The sequence below is a fragment of the Lates calcarifer genome, linkage group LG3 (assembly GCF_001640805.2).
Source record: "Lates calcarifer isolate ASB-BC8 linkage group LG3, TLL_Latcal_v3, whole genome shotgun sequence".
Taxonomy (NCBI): Eukaryota; Metazoa; Chordata; class Actinopteri; family Centropomidae; genus Lates; species Lates calcarifer.
Window position 1 is genome coordinate 4214553 of NC_066835.1, and position 17753 is coordinate 4232305.

The following is a 17753-nucleotide window of genomic DNA, read 5'->3' on the forward strand; positions in this document are numbered from 1 at the left end:
GAAAGAGATCAGCTGAGCAGAGTGGTCTCTGAACACAGGGAAACAGTGAGCCAACATCATTCAGACATTGAAAATACTTTGGTGACAATAGTAAAGAACTTTGCAGCAAATTACCAAGACAAAAACCTAGTAAATGACCAGACCGTGTATGGGCATGTGAAACAGGAGTGTCTCTCCTGCCGGGCTGACAGTGTTGTCAGCCAGTGTTAACTCGCCATAACACTCGTATTTTCACTGTAGCTGTGCACATTGCCACAACAGGTATGCAGTTATGAGCAGGCATTTGCACATTATTATTTTTCATGAACAACTCAACATGAGTCTGAAACAGCTGAGCATCAGGTCTTATTAGTTTCATTTTATGTAAATTACATGAACTATGAGCTGGGCTCATTTACATCTGTAGTTTTAGTAAATGCCATGCTAAACTGAAAAAAACTTCTTTGCACTGACAGTTACTTGCAGTATCCTTAACAAATAACCCCCATCATGTTTAGGGTGGGCTTAGAGTGGGCTTAGTGTATGGAACTGTGTTATCATTCCTTTGTTCGTTCAGATCCAAACATTTAGTACTGTACCATAGCTATTCACTATCCCAGGAAAAGCCTTTTGAACTATTTTTTCCTCTACAATATTGGACACTAAAAGCAAAAGCAGTCACCCCTGAACCTAAACTCAAATGAGAATTGTGAAATCTTTTATATATGACATTTTATACATGTTATATGAGGCAACATTGACTTGTGTAGAAGAGAGTTAAAAATAATGACTGTGAATAACGTTTTTTAAATATATCCAGTGGTGGCATATGTGGCTATGTTTCCTAGATGGAAAAGTAACAGCCTTCAATAATTATGCTCATTAGTGAACATGTTCTTTTGGTTGTGCACTTTTCCAAACTGCATACGCCTGCACAATGATTAAAGCACTAATGACATGTATTTCAATAGATGTTCCCTTCACAATTAATGTTCTTAGAGTACTTACACTGTAGATTTTCAGAGTGGCCAGTATACTTCAGGCAGAATCATTCTATATTGTGTCCATTTGAGGCCAATTTTTGATGTGTCAGGAGTTTGAGCAACAACTACCTGGAGTGGCTTTATAAATTTCACATGTGTAAGCACAAAATGGTTTTAGGTTGCAGTGGTGAGGCATGAGCTTGTGTAGGTTTGAGAAGAATCTTGTATTTTTTTTATTTTGCATCAGTGAAGGTTCTTCCACTGCATCCCCACATGTATTTTATTATTATTATTATTATATTTAGTTATTTAATTGTTCAAGTAAGTGTCATGTTTTCATCAATACAGCATTAACTGAAATTACAAAAAAGAAAATTTACATTCACATGTTGTGCCATTAGCCTCTATCAATAGTTCCTTCTGAGACTTTCTGGAGCAACAAAGTATTTGTCTTAGAAACATGTACTCCTGCATAGTACAAAATGACCATCACAATTTTTTGTCTCTGGTAGGCCTGTTCTCAGGCTTTTGCTCAAAATGCAAACATGGTTTTGAATGGAGCCTGAGAATTTAATGGAGAAAAAATGAGGGTCGGGGGCTTGTTGATTTTACTCTCTGCTTTATTTCCAAAGTTTAAGTTCAACCCAGAAAAGATATGTAGCAGCCTTTTAAAACTGGACCATATTTTCTTGAAAAGGTTATTATTTATTTATTTATTTTTTTTACATCACAACCTTTAATCCAATGGCATTTGATGACTATATTTTCTACTACATTATGTAACATTATTGCTGTGATTTGTAACGGTCCATAAAGGTCAACAGTGGTCACACTGAATGTTAATGCACTGTTCATTAGCCCTTTACTAACAGGTTTTATTACTGACTGACACAGATTCCACTGCTTACTGATCCCACCACTACCACCATGCTGGGACTGAAACAAACTAGCTGTTGGTGGTTTTCTGACACAGCCAGAAGGTGCAGAGTCTGTCCAACAGTCCACATGGTGGCCCAGTGCCTACTACGTGGGGGGAGGTTCACATTATTAACAACCTGCAGTGGTCCGATAACACTGTGGCAATAGATTAGACAGGGCAGAGCTGGCTGTTCTTCCTGAGGAGGTTCAGGTTATTTAATGCAGCCTGTCTTAATCCCACACACTGTAAGTGAAAAGTCTGCCAAAAAAGTCCATCTGTTTCCTGCATATAGGCTTGTCGAATGTATAAACTTCTGAAACTTTTAAAAAGTTTTAGGGTCCTTTTATGTCACTGCTTCTGAATGGGAGCATAAATAGAACATCTGTGATTGTAGAGCCATTAATCCGAAAAGATTAATGGCTCTACAATGAAGCAACAAATATTTGGACATTAATTCTCAAAACATATAGTCAGCATACTGTATATTGATGTCCACAAAGTCGAATTTGTAACAACACTGATAAAAAATATCTCCTCCTACATAAGCTTCTGTACTGTCTCCTTTATCCCTCTCTCCTCAGTTACTGGCACACATACTATGTCACATTTTCATAACGAAGAAGAGACAATGCAGCTAGTTAAAAGCAGAGACCTGATCAAAAGTTCTAGTGTACAGCATGCAAAATACTGCAACTGTTTTGGTTCACATATCTACAGTACTGTAGCTCTGTTTCATATTAAAAATATATCTTGGTTCATTTTAAAACATGACTTATTAGTAATTAAATGTTTTCTGTCAGCTTTTAAGTTCAAAATATATGAACATGCCTCAAATGTCACTCCTTCAGGTACATAACACCAACAGTTATTAAGAAGCACAATATAGTAAGTGTTTCTAACTGTGTTTTTGACCAACACAAAACAAATTTTAAACACAGAATTTAGAATGTATTCATCTCAGATGACCAAACCAAGTAACTTGCTGGCACTAATGTGAGGGGTGATACTGAGATCTAGACTGCAGTACATAGGCCAGGTCTGGTTCAAAGGCAGTGGTTTTGACGTGCAAAATGTCACACAGGTGAGGACTAGTCTTGTCCTCACACAGTTCTTATTAAAGTTCATAACAGCGAATGTCTTTTCACACAAATATGTGGAGCCAAACAAGCTCAGCATTTTCTTCGCAAATGTGTGAATCTTTGGAAACCTGCCTTTATCCAGCTGCTGGTAAAAGTTTTTAAGAGAGAGCTGTTGGTGTCGACTGCACCACTTGCTGTCACACTGCAGCTCAGTAAGCTCCAGTTGCAGATGATGCGGAGCATCACTGGGGTCCACAGACAAGAGAGGTAGTTTTATTTCATCAACGGTGGAACAAACAGAAACATAAATCCATTCCTCTTGTTTGGTCTTTAAGGCTGTGGAGGTCAAGCAGCTCTTCAGTTATGTTCATGTCATCATCAACTCCTCTCAAAAATGTCAGTAACTGAGCAGTGTCAGATGCATCCATGCTTTCATCACAGGCTAACAAAAAAAAAAAAAAAAATCAAAGTCTGCTCCTTTGGTCCCCAACTGTCTCTTAATATCTGATGATATGTCTTAAATTCTCTGTGCTACAGTGTTGTGGCAAACATTGGCTAACTCTTGCTTCTCCTTGGAACAAATGTTCTCCACTATTTTTTATAACGCAGTCTTTGACAAACTCACCCTCTGCAAAAGGTTTGCAGTATTTAGCAGTTAGCATCGCCACCTCGTAGCTCGCCTTTGTGGCATTTTCATTTCACTCATGGGCTCTTGTGAAAAACTGCCGCCGTGAAGCTAAAACAGCTTGCAGTTGCTTCAATTTTTCATCTTGATCACTCCCCGATAGCTTATTGAATGTGTTGGCACAATTGTTTTGTATTTTAGTGAAAAAATATTGGAATTTCCACCTGTCCTGGAAGCGGCATCCCTCGCAGTAAACTTTTTTTATTTACAGTCGCCATTTCAGAAATTGGCTGGAAAGGGTCACAGCAAGGGTCATGCAGCCAGAGAGCGTGTGTATTTTACATGCTCTGGCCGACAGTGGCCCAATAGTCAATATTTCAGTCGGACCAACTGTTGGACAGAGTGACATTGTAATCCTTGAGCCTTGCCTTAAACAGTAGTATTAGCAACCTGCATATTACATGATTCAATATTAAAATAAAATCCAGATCTTAAAAGAGCTTTAACCATTACAGTCCAGATGTTTTATTTGCTTACGGCGCCATCCTCTACTGTGGGTCATCGGGAACAGTGAGTTCAATGAGAGTACAGGCTAGGAAGTGAGTTTAAAATGTCAGCACTCAGACACATAATCATCAAGTCATTGGTATTGATCAACAAAAATATCAATTCCCAGCAGAAATACAGTGTTGTGGTCACTGGCCTGTCTCTATAAATGTTGGATGGAGGGTTAGAATTGGCTCTCTGACAAGTGCTTAAACCTGAACAGTAAAATCTACTGTTCAGTCTATGAGCCTTTTTCTGATCTTCCACCTCCATGATTAGGCTTAGGGTACATTTAGGCAACCAAACTCTTTGGTTAGCGTTAGAGGGAAAAACCACTGTAATGGAGGAATCTGAGTGTTGGTAGAAGATGTGGTGCAAATTGTGGTCCTGTGAGTCAAAGTCAGACACATACCATCCAACCAGACCTCCACACGTTTAAATTTCAATCCACTATAAGGACATCACAACACTTCCTGCTGTGCTGTGCTTCTGAACATAAACATTGGTTCTTTTAAGTTTGAACAAACAACCAATGCTGTGGATCTCATGAGAGGACAGTCTGCTTTTCATGTTCTTCTTGACAGAAGTGGATTTTATCCAAATGCAGAAGTGGATCTGGAACAAGATCAGAGACAGACTGAGCTCCTCGGTGGATCTGACTGACACGGTGATAGAGAAATCACTCAATATAAAGAAAAAAAAGGAAAAAAAGGAGAAAGAAATCAGCCCTGTTGAAGTACTATAGTGACAGAGCTGCCATCGTGCATGATGTCTGAATAAAGACTGTCAGAAATTAAAGAAAGACACCGTCTTGTGCCACGCAGTTGAATAGGACTGCTCGAACTTGGAAACATGCTGTTTGAAACCCGTTTTCTAGTTGTGTGCCATCTCTGAAATCCTTGGAGGATTCGTCTACACCATAAGCTATTTTGTTGCAATGTGTAGTCGGTCCTCTGTAAACATCCAGCCTTGTCCTCTGATCTCCTATGTAGCTCATATTTTCACATCTACATAAAGAGGATAATGTATCCTTGTGGTGTAAAACTGCTCTAAAAAACCTTCTATGATCAAAAACTCACAACATAAAGAACCATCAGCATCACGGCAGACATATTTATGTTGACAAAAATGCAAATTGACTGGTTTATTTCATTCGAGACTTCCCTCACCTTCCCTGGTGCTCATGATTAATGGGACAGACATTGCCGTTTGGATGGAGAACTTCTTTGACAAAACACATTAATACTGGGGCCTGTTTTACATTCTCTTCCTGGCTGGATCTAGCTATCAGTGAGAGGAAAAACATTTGTCTGCATATAAAATGGCCTCATCAAAACATAGAGATAAAAACATAGGAAACTGAGAGAAAAAAATCACCCGCATCATGGGAACACGTATTTTGTGTGACAAACGTGCAAATTGACTCCCCATTTCATTCCATCGGAGGCATCCACATATCCTGCTTTGTTAATGATTAATGAGACAGACGTCTCATTTTGGACAGAGAACCTGCTTGACAACGCACATCAATAATCAGTGCTGCTTTACATTCTGTCCACCTTCCTATCAGTCGAAGTGCAGGAAAAAAAACATTTGACTGCATGCAAAATGGTTGGAGATTTTCCATTTGAGAGTAAACATCAAAACCAATTTTCAAGGGAGGCTGGAGCTGCAGCTCCCTGTGCCTGCGCTTGGTTTTACTGCAACAGGGGCTTTTCCAATCTGAGAATCATCAGCTGACTGATACTGAGCTGGGAAGAGCAATTGGCTTATACAAACTGTGCCCCTATACCTCATATCATGGGTTGGTGTGTCACACTGCATGCATTTGTTGGTTTCATTACCATATTAACAAAACAATTTTTGTGAATATGATATAGTGTAAATGTGCCCTAGCATGCAGACTTTAAATTAGCCAGGCTTCTGCTTTTGTTTTTAACTCACAGAGTTAAAAAGTACATTTGCTGGTGACATTAGCTGGAAACATCAACTGTTTCTGGTTGAAATGGTCACTTGTTAGAGCTTGTAAAAGAGCTTATACTTTGGGATGTAAGTTACACTTAAAATGCAGCTTTTGTGTTTGGAAAATTGCGCTTTCAAATTGCAATGTGCACAGAGCTTCATTTCCTTGAGACTTTTTAAATGCATTTGAATTATTTACCATCTATAGTAGATATACACTGATGAGGCACATTCAAACCACTGACAGAAGAAGTTAATAACACTGATCATGTCGTTACAACGCAGCATTCTCCCTCGAGCCCTGCCACTCATCTTGATGTTGCTTGACATGTACCACCCACCTAAACATTGTTGCAGACCAAGCAACAGATCCATATTAGCAACCTGATCCAGCATCTGTGGGTCTAGTATTGTGGAGATTCTCCTTGTGCAGATCCTTTGGGCACTGTGGGTGGCAAGTGGCTTGTTCAGTGCATCCTACAGATCCTAGATCACACTGGGATGTAGGGATTTTGGAGGCCAGGTCAACACCTTTGGCTCTTTGTTGAGTTCCTTGAGACATTTCTGAGCAGTTTTTGTGGTGTAGCGGGGCACATTGTCCTGCTGGGGGAGTCCACTGCCATTGCAGAGTGCTGTTGCGTGTCAAGCAACATCCAGATGAATGCCAGGACCCAAGGTGTACCAGCAGCAGCATTGCATTGTAACAAGATGATCAGTGTGATTCACCTCAGCTGTCAGTGGTTTTAATGTTGTGGCTGATTGGTGTAAATTTCCAGACACATAGTTTTAACTGCATTAATTAAACACATCAATTATAGATCAGCATACACTGTATTATAGCCTGGATGTTAGTACACTTTAAACCTGAGTGATCCTCCAGTGGTTCAGTCTCTATAAAAGTATCCTGTGCATGTAAAAATTGTTCAACACTGGCAGAATATCATTTTAAATTCTAGTTGAGGTAATAAAGAATCCAAAGATACAAAATACATCAAACTCAGTTTTGGTGAAATGTAAATGAAATGCACTAGACATATGGGATAGTCTCACTTGATGGAATAGTGCAGACAAAACAAACAGTGAGAGCTGGTTTCGAATATTTCACTTAACTTCATGTAGCTTTAGCTGGAACAAGGTGAATATATACTATGTGATACTTTTTTCCTAAATTAGAGTTACTTGAGGATGGATGGGGGAGGGGACTGTGTGTTAAGGGATTTAAATGGTAAGCCTCTGGTAAGAGAATTGCTTAGAGAGTCATAGTATGAAGGTTCACCTCAAGCTGCACCGCTCTGTGCTTGTGTTCAGTGACATCAGCCTGAAGTGAATAAGGCAGCCTCACAGGGAGCTAACACACTGAGGAAACTTTATTGCTCCTGGCAACTGCAGGTACATGGATGAGCGTGAAGGACGTGACGAATAAGAGTCTGCAGTAATCAGTGGAAACGCACTGAGAGAATGTCTAAGTGAGTAATACAATTTTGCAAAATAAAATTAGAGTTATAATCATCTGCTGAGCCAGGACAAATGAGTAAAGGTCCATTAGAGTTATGTTAATAGCAGTAAACCTAACAGCAACAAGGACATGAAGGAGGCAGGGGTTGGTGTAAATGGAAAGATTAGTGATGAATATTTTCTGCTCTGTAGCAATCCAGCAATCACCACAATACGTCACACAAATAACATTTACACTGGAACAAGGACACTGAAAACATTTCATTCCCTACAGATGTCCCTGTACAGTAAGTGGATGCATCATTTAATCAAAATCCACTTACAGTACCAGCCTGTAAAGTAGTGTGGCTAACACATGGACATAGTGCAGTCAGATGGTGTCTGACAGTACGTGCCCTGATGGGGAGCGTCATGTATTTTTGAAAATATCACATAGCAGTTAGTGAAACTGACCATGTTTCAGCAGAATCTAGAAATGCTGCACAGACAAACAGAACCAAAATGACTGTAAGAAAAAATCTTAAAAAACAACCACAACACACAAATGAACAATATCACACAATTTTCTGCCACTTTTGGTTATTGCAGGCGACACCTGTTCTGTATTTATTTTGTCTTGTCTGGCTCTTTCTCACTGGTTCAATGTTGGCAGACCTCTATTGGACAATAGTGATGTCATGTACTTAAAAGCACCAATCAGGAGTTGTTTGCTCATTTTAAGTTACCTTCGGATTTAACACCACCCACACAGTTCTGATAAGGCACAATGGCTGTGGTTATTAACTGTTAAACTGTTAACAAATATTAACATGATTTTTAATTATTATAGTATAAATAAATTATAAGTGTGTTTTTAATCCAAATTTTTACATCAAACCAAAGACAGAATTTAGTTGGGGGTTGTTGGTTATGTTGTGACTGGCACACTGGGGTTATTGTTTCCTACATTGCACATAAGCAGTACTATACCTCAGGCTTAAAGAATAACAAGTCTGCGGCTCTTGGTTCAAGCCCATTGGTTCCTACTGAAGGCAGAATTTAAACACTGTAGTTTATAACAAACATTACTCAGGCAGAAATAAATGATGTTTTTGTTTGAAACTATTTTCAGTACACATTTGGTGCACGAGTAGCAGGATGGTGTACCTACGTGTGTTTGATTCACAATAAACTGCATTGTCCATGTTCATGAAGGAAACTGATGTGTTTGTAATAGTTTCTGGACACCACGCAGAGGAAGAAGATGTCAGGCTTTATACTTGTTAGCAGGATCAGTGTATGGTTGGTATGGGTCTGTTTTATGAAATTGTAGACCGTAAGACAAATGTAGAATAACACTATTCATCGTCATCTCATGTTGACTGAAACAAGGGCAAATCATCGCTTTTAAATCTCACTGTTTTTGATGTTAAAGTGTAGTTTGTTCCCTCTGATGACCTGCGTGAGGATGCTGGTCACATACACAAACCAAGATGTGTAAACATCAATAGCTAGGAAAACACATACTCCATTGCAGTTAAAAAAATGTATAAATAACACATTGCTACTGGGACAAAAAAAACAAAAAAACTCTCACCTTCAAAATGTCAGGAGCTGGATAAACAGCCGCATTTTAAATTTGACCACTTTGCATCCCCTGTTTTATCCACTGGACTTTTGAAACCAAGGGTCAGAGACAGTTTTTAGCCCTCTGAAAGTCACATGAAGCATAAAAATAAAGATGTTCTTTTTACAGTAAATATGTTTTTTAGAGAAACACAAAAAGTAATGACTGTTCATTCACATGTGTTTTTATACCGTTCCCCTTCATTTTAATTACCTACATCTGACAACTGACCCAGTGTGATAGTAATATCTGTGGATCTGTTCACAGAAACATTTCCCCTCTTATTTAAATCTTGTGAGAAGACCTTGCCCACACCTTTCAATCTCTCCATGCCCCACGAATCCTCTTTATGCACTTGAGCAGCAAACATAACCATGCCTCCCTTTTTATTAAAATAAAGCACTGACTGAAAGTCAATATCTGTGAAAATGAAATACTCTCCACCAAAGCCAGAGACTAGAGCATGAAGACTCATAGATGTGATGCCATCAAATGTGAAATCTGGAGCTTTTTCATTTTTTATTCTGTGAGTGATATTATTAGTTATGGAGCAGAAATTTCACATAAAGTCCCTCTGGATTCCTTCTCGGCTGCCTTTAACATTTCTTCTTATTCATCCCATCTGGTGAAGTTTCAGATACTGAATGTTGATGACAGCAAAGATTCAGGTTTTCTTATTTCCAGCTTGTGCATGATATTGTTCATATTAAGAAATTGGGTGGTTAGGCTGCTTTATTTTTGCATTAAGGGTTTTTGAAGCCCTTTTCAGAAGTGGAATGCTTTTTTAATTGAGACATGCAGCAGACTTCCTCATGCCTTTAGGCCACGTCAAGAGCAACTTTCCTGTTAACGCAGCAGGCATGCCATCAGGGAAGGAACCTTCGCAGTGACTTTACAAGTAATTGTATCATTGCAGAAGATTATTCTCTTTTCTCTGACAAGCTGCATCAGTGATGGATTTTAATACTTATTCTACTATTAAGGCCACAGTCAATCACCTCTGTGAGCTTAACGGACATTCACCCCCATTTCTCACCACTGACTGCTCTAATACATTTTCTCATCAGTGTCATTGTTTATTAGATTGCGAACTTTGCTGTATATTTAATTAAGCACAACAGTGCACAAGGTCTGAATGACAAGACAAGACCCACATTTGCCCATGTGCTTTATCGATAGATAGATATATAGATAAGAACTTTATTGATCCTCTGGGGAGGTTCCCTTCAGGAAAGTATGTAGAGCATTTTGCTTGATAATGAATGGTAATGTAAAATAGAAGGAGGGGGGACAACTGGTATGATCTTGTTCTGCAATGTGAGGGAAGAATTTAGCTAACATGAGCATGTAATATCCCTTTTATCATGGTTGATTAGTGATTTTATTTTCTTGGATACATGGGATATACACTCACTGAACACTTTATTAGGAACACTGCTGACTGTGAAGGCCACTTAAGTCCACTGAACTCATTGCAATGTTCATGAAACCAGTTTGACTTTTGCTTTGTGACCTGGTGCATTATCGTGCTGGAAGAAACCACTAGATGAAGGTAAATTGTGGCCACAAAGGTACACACATGGTCAGCAACAATAATCAAATAGGACAGCATTCTAACAATGATTGACTGGTATTAAAAGGCCCAAAGTGTGCCAAGAAAATGTTCCTCACACCATTACACCACCACACAAGGCAGGCTGGATCCATGGATTCATGCTGTTGATGCCAAATTCATTTGCGTACCTCAGCGAAAATCCAGGTTTATTTGACCAGGTTACATTTTTCCAGTCTTTAACTGTCCAGTTTTGATGAGCCTAGTTTTTTTTTTTTTTTTTTTTCTGCAGAACGTTCAGTAAACTCTACAGACTGTTGTGAGTGAAAATCCCAGGAGATCAGCAGTTTCAGAAATACTCAAACCAGCCCCTCTGGCACTTATTAACTCATTTCATTTCTATCTATCCGTGTGTCTCGTGCTGCTGTAGCTTTTACCATTAGCATGACAATGTTCAAGTCAGATTTGAATCATTTGAAATGCTTCTGGTTAGAACTCCATCATGACTTTTATGTCAAAATGGCACTCATTCAGACATGATGCTGACATGTTAAATTACCATCATGTTTTATGTAGCAAGGTGCATGCTTAAACAGACAGGTTTCTCCTGAGAGTCAGCCTTCATTCAGAAGCATAGTCTCTCAGCTCAGCAGAGATACTGCTCTCATGTATATAAGACATGGGAGTCTTCAAAACTGCAGAATTTTGATTTCTTAAAATGCTAGCAGGGGTAAGCTGGGGGAGAAAAACAATTTCCACAGAACACAAACTGAAAACACTTTACTGTAACTACACCCTGCAAAGTTGATGACTTCTCAAAACGGAAGATTAGGGTGAAAATCACAGCTCACACATGCTGCAGCCTGCCACCCCCTCTCTCTTTCTCTCCCCAACCTACAGCCCCACCCTTCACACCCCCCCTCTGAAGTATGAACAGACGCTTTGCTGTCTCAGCCTGGCAAACTTTGATCAGCACAGGGTTGCCAGCCTTCAGTCGGACAAGGTCAGGGGAACGAGATGATGGTCGGTGTGTTGTCAAAAGTGGGGAGTCGCCACCTGTTTGAGAATATATTCAGCTTTGCTCTCACAGCTACCTAGACCCTTAATGCCATGGGGCTTCAAACTGAGTGGAGTCAACAGCCTGCTTTATAGAAGTAGGCGTAGTCATTGAAGTGTCCATTATCAGTGTCCCCAGGTATCCTTGTCAAACTTGCTGCCTTAGACAATAACCAACCTTGGGCTGTATGCAAATCCGCAGTCCGCTGTGAGTTACGAAGCTTCAAACAGCAGACGGGATCACTTATAAGCCTTCCTGTGCATTGGCCTGTGTCAGTGCTGCTGATAAATGGCTGTACAGTTTGTTTTTCTGCTCTGGTAGCGAGAATGAAAATCAACAGGCAAGCTGTGTCGCTGCCGAGTCTTTTCTCAGCCAGTCTTAAACCCAATCCTCTTTTGCTTCCCTCCAGGGTGGAATTTGAATGACCTGATCAATTTCTAATCAGTAAAGACCCGCAGCCTTTTTCTCATCATAATGGAGTTTCCCCAAATATCTTTGGTATGGAGGGCTCGCTCAGAAATTGTTAAGAGCAAAGGGCAGGTATCACGTTTCTAGGGTTCATTTTTCAGATAGGTTTCTCACCCTGTGTGCGGTGGTGATAGCACTTTATCTCCGATGTGGATCTGCTGTTCGCTAAATATAGAAGTATTTGTGGGATCCTAAACGCAGCTGCACATCAGAATTAAACCCAGGCCCCGTTTAAAGGCAGAGGTGGTCTTTTCATGTTGAAAATGAAACCCCAGGAGGTCTGCCTGCTTTGTGGGTTGTGAAAAGCTGGGGTCTGAAGAGAACATTCCCCAGCTCTATTTTATTCTGGGAATTTTTTGTTTCTGACAAACTCTATAGGCTGTATAGTAGCTCTAACATGGTTCAGGGTTTCCAGCCCTTTTTGTCACCTCTAACAGATGAAGTCTGGTATATACCATCCATTATGTTGTCAACTGATATACAATATATAACACCATTAATTATATAAAAGTGGATATTGTTCTATGGTATTTTTTTCATACAACTGAACTGTCAGTGTTAAGGTTGGAGTGGTCAAGCTTGCATTTATACTGCTACCTATGATTTGCAGATGTTGGACATTTCATTTAGCTATTTAATTCAACCATTTACTGTATCCATTACTTTTATCATCACATCAGGGACCCAGGCCCAGATCCAAGTACACCTGACCCCAGAATTCTCATTCTCAGGCACAGTATGAGGCAATCACACGCAAAATGAAAATGCCATTAGCTATCTCATTCAACCATTTACCTGTTACTCTTGGTTATGCATTTCACTTTTGTGTTGTATTGTGTCAGCTGTGGTAGATGTTCCTGCCAGCTTATGAACTAGTTTTCATGCATTCTCAGGTGCAACATATAATATTCAAGTGTTATAGCAGACGCAATATGCATATGTTTTTTCTATCAAATTGTAATGTCTTGTTTTTTCACACAAAAAATCCCAGTTTGGAGATTTGAATTGGATGCATTTAAAGTGGCAGACTGGGTAGTACTGTCAGAAAAGGAGTAAAATGATACCAAACTATTGCCCAAATGTGCCCGTTCTGAATTAGAATTTGTGAATGTGACACTAGATCACTGACTAAGTTTTGTTTTTATGACAGTTAGTCAATGATTTGTGCTTTTGGACTTTCATGTTATCTCAGATAACAAAGGTTGCCTCCAGTTATTGACATATTAGCAGTGGAGATGGAGGTGATTAAATTTGGCTGTTTGTTCCAGGAAAACTGTGATAATTTTCACAATCAATGGAGACTTTCCTGGTGTTAAATGGTCTTTTTAAGAGCTGAGAGACTGTGACACAAGAAAAAAAAGAGCAATAAACAAAACACTTAAACGAAACATTTTCCACAGTCATGCACAGAAATTATAGGGCAATGTTACAGAAATCTAGACAGTTTCATCTTGGAACTATTAACGCTGTGAAATTACAAGAACACTGAGCAGCGTAGATTTTATACTCCCTGTTTACTTACACAGTATTCAAGGCTCACAAGCTGTTTTTCCCCAAATGTGTGTCACAAAAATGTCATTTTATTTGCCTTCCAGGTGGATCGTTACAGAATGGATGCCACATCAGTCACTGACCTCACAGAGTCAACATCTGAAGAGGCTGAACTGGCTGAATGTGATTAACCAGGATCTGTAAAGCTGTCAGAACCAAGCAGATTTACCTTCCTTTGGTGAATGTAAATCTCCAAAGAAACCACACAGATGGATTTTATTAAGGTTATTCATTAACCGAGTATTGCACTTTTGGAAAGATAAGAACAATAGAATATTGCTATAGCTAAAAAATTTGCTCCATGTGGTCAACGGATCACTTTACTGTCTCACCCTCAGAACTCTAGATTTATCATAATGCTATTTTAGTCCAGCGCACTCCCAAAGTTCCCATTCAACTGATTCTGACTGCAGCGACATGTTTCTACCCAAGAGGAGGAGAATCAGGACTTTTGCTCTGCTTTTTTGTGTTATTACATTTACAACCTTTCTGTTCAGTTACACTTTCCGGGACCCCTCGCTCTACTTCTTCAAGTATGCTTTTCGCCTTTCGGACAACTTTTTCTCCAAAGGGCTGTGCGCCTGTCGACAGTGCATGACAGAGCTGGAGGACGACCCCTGGTTCGCTGAGCACTTCAATCAGTCCATCCACCCTCTGATGACCAGGGAGAACAGCGTCCTCTCTGATGAAACCTTTAAATGGTGGCAGGTAAGATTTGTTTGTTTGGAGGATTTGCAATGCCGAGGACTGAGTAAAAAACATGCACATTCAGCTCCTGAGAGCAGATGATGTGCTGAAAAGAAAGATCCTGAGTAAAAACACAGAGATCACACACTGCTTTAATGCTCCCAAGTAGCGTTTGTTTCTCACCACATTGATTGTTTCACAATCCTAGGGATCTTCACCAGGATTGAGTTGTGAAGCTGACGCCCACGCACAATTTGTTCACACTTAACAAGTGAGATGGTGGATACGGAAATTGTTGTTTTCTCCCAGCATCTCTCCCAGCATAATTTCCATCATAAATAACACAGCTATCCTGTAAATATGCAAACATGCCACTGTTCATGAATATGTGCTTTAACTACACTTATTCTTAGTCTGTTAAGGGGACAAATAGCCTTAAATACCTTAAAACATATTGGATTCATTAAAACAATACATAAAGGATGTAGATACAAGTCATGCCCTTCTCCAGCCCCCAAGGAACAAGCATGAACATGATACAATTAGATCCATGGAGAATATTACTGATGTGCTGGTTCAGTAATTGTTTATTAGATCAATATATCACATATTTATTAGTCAGGAAGAGTCTATCAAAAGATCAAATTGAGTCGTATTTTATGGAGTTTACGACCCACATTAGGAACTGAAGGTCAGGATATACTAGTGTCTACTGCTTTGATTTTGACCATTCGTCTACAGTCAGCTTCTCAAATATCTCAATTTTATGGAAGTACAATACTAATTAGCTGGAGTGCTTCTTTAATGATCACCTACTGGTATTGTTAAGAAAACGAAAACACAGTAAATTGTTTCTTCCCAATTAGAGCTAACATGTTAATGCGTTTTAAATCTTTGCTTTACAGTTTAATGAAGGTGGAAAAATGAGCATCTACCAAAGATCCACTAACTTTACTCTAGATTTTACCACTCCCTGGCAGTGCAGTCGGTAGAAGAGTTGTTATTTCTTACTCACCCCATCCCCCCAACCCCCATGATGGATTTTGTCACCTGTATGATTGCAGAGTGTCAGTGTTAAATGACTGCTCAAGAGAGAAACCCTTGGATTGGCAGCGAATCGAATATTTACTGTTATTTCATCACATCGAACTCCAGTTTAGGGCCACTGGAAATTTCTTAAGGGATGTAATGCCAAGTCCATTTGGCCAGTCATCCACAGGGATCATAAAACACACCAAACATAAAACATAAAAAATGAACCCTTTAGCTTTAGCTGTTAAAATGTTTTATATGGGCTTTCTCTCTACTTTAAACCCACTTTCTTATAAATTAGAATTCACGTCAGTTTTGTAACTAGTTATGCACCAGCCTTAATTTAATTCTATCAAACCAACATATACTGTACTTTCTGTACATCCCACTATTGGACTACAGCTCTCTAAATTAGAAAAGCCTATTCACCAAATTTATGTCACACAATTATTCTACCTTTGTCTGGAAGGCATCCAGCGCCTTAGGTATTCCCACACTCACCTCACACCATGTCCAATTAGTGGCAAGAATAGAAAAATTACTGCAAGGTTGCCTCCTGTCACTACTTATTTCAGGAAATGCTTCTCACAGGGAGCTTGATGAGGCATGTGTCACGTATCAACGGTAGCCCAGCCAGATGGTTTGGGCCGTGCTGCTGCAAGGCAAGGGCGTGACCTCCAGGTGCAATGGGGCTCTTTGTTCCAATGATATGTCAAAGCCTCCATGTACCACAGTTAAGTGTAGTGGTGGGAGAGGGAGATTGTTATTAGATGGGAAATAGGTTTGATACATGTTGAGTGATCATGAGATTTTATCGATGTAGAGTTATGATTAAAAGCTGTGTTGCGATGAGTATTACCCGTTTTCAATGTCAAATACAATTCAAAAATGTTAAATGGCTTCCCCAGAATTGTTTATGCATTGTGGAATAGCCTTCATGAAAATATTTAGACCATGCGTCACTAAAACTCTGCAATAAACCTCATGTGAGATTGTAGCAGAACATTCTGTATCCGCTCTGTGTTTCCAACTGTCACAGCACAATATAAAACAGTGTACAGTGCACACACATTCCTGCATTTATTTGCTGTCTCCCTGAGTTCAAAGCCACCAGAAGAAGGCCAGGCCAAAAGAGCCTCCGCAGACAGAGCAAAGCTGCCCCTGAGGTTATTTCAGAAATGTGCTCGGTGTCTCGAGCTCCGCTGCCCTTGTTCAATCACTTCTACTTAAAGTGGCCCTGGAGCCGTGGCTCTCTCTGAGGCCTGTCTCTGCTCTGTCACCAGTGGTTGCAGTCAGAGCGGCAGCCGGCCAACTTCAGTGAAGTGGTGGAGGAGCTGTTCCAAGTCATCCCTGACGAGGTGCTCTACATGGATGCCAGCCCCGAGCGCTGCAGGACCTGCGCTGTGGTGGGGAACTCTGGGAACCTGAAAGGGTCCCAGTACGGCAGCATCATCGACTCCAGTGATTTCATCATAAGGTCAGTTAGCATTTTAATCTCTGGTGTGGTTGCAACAATAATACAGTCATACACCCATGACATTTACAGTGATATTTACTCATTTTTGTCAATGGAAACAGAATCATTTTACTTTGTTGGATTAAAGTTTAATTTCCATTTTCTCACATATTGGGTCTTATTTTTGTAGCTCTGGCTAAAATTTCTATTGATTATGATGGTTCTGTTCCCACCACAGTAAATGACAATGTCAACGATTCAGTGACCACTTGATTTGGAGGTTAAACCTGAAGTATGCTGCTGAATTGTTGGTAATACTCCCTCATTCAGGGCAATTTAATATTCCTGCCTCATAATTATACACAGCAGAACCAAATTCCAGAAGTAAAGAGATGGCTTTGACACAAGATTTAGACCATCTCTTTGGAAGATAGAGTTTATAAATACAATACCTTTGCTCTCTCTTTCATTTAAGTACAGTTAGCCAAGGGTTTGTTTAAATCTTTCTTGCCTCATCAGATTTCTTTTAAGCTATGTCACCTTGTTTCCAGAATTCAGCAATTAGCTGACAGTTCACACAATGTTATTATTATCAGGAATGATGGCCAGATCTATAAAAATAAGATACAGTAGGTAATTAACACTATGTATGACTAATGATTATTGGTAATCATTAGTAATATATGTACTTTTTTTAAACAGATTAATCTGTTGATCATAATGTCTTTCAATTACACACATTAATTGTAATTTGGGGGGAGTTTATTACTTAAATGATCATTTACTAACAAGCCAG

General features: G+C 39.6%; 1 protein-coding gene across 1 annotated transcript in view; it reads left to right on the forward strand.

Moving 5' to 3' along the window:
* The window catches only part of LOC108900349 (CMP-N-acetylneuraminate-beta-galactosamide-alpha-2,3-sialyltransferase 1), a 59881-nt gene that overhangs the window by 20299 nt on the left and 21829 nt on the right, over positions 1-17753 (forward strand). The window contains exons 2-3 of the mRNA XM_018701338.2: positions 13827-14490; positions 16785-16978. Coding sequence (XP_018556854.1) covers positions 14200-14490; positions 16785-16978 — 485 coding nt within the window. The 5' untranslated portion in view covers positions 13827-14199. The remainder of the gene's footprint in view (positions 1-13826; positions 14491-16784; positions 16979-17753) is intronic.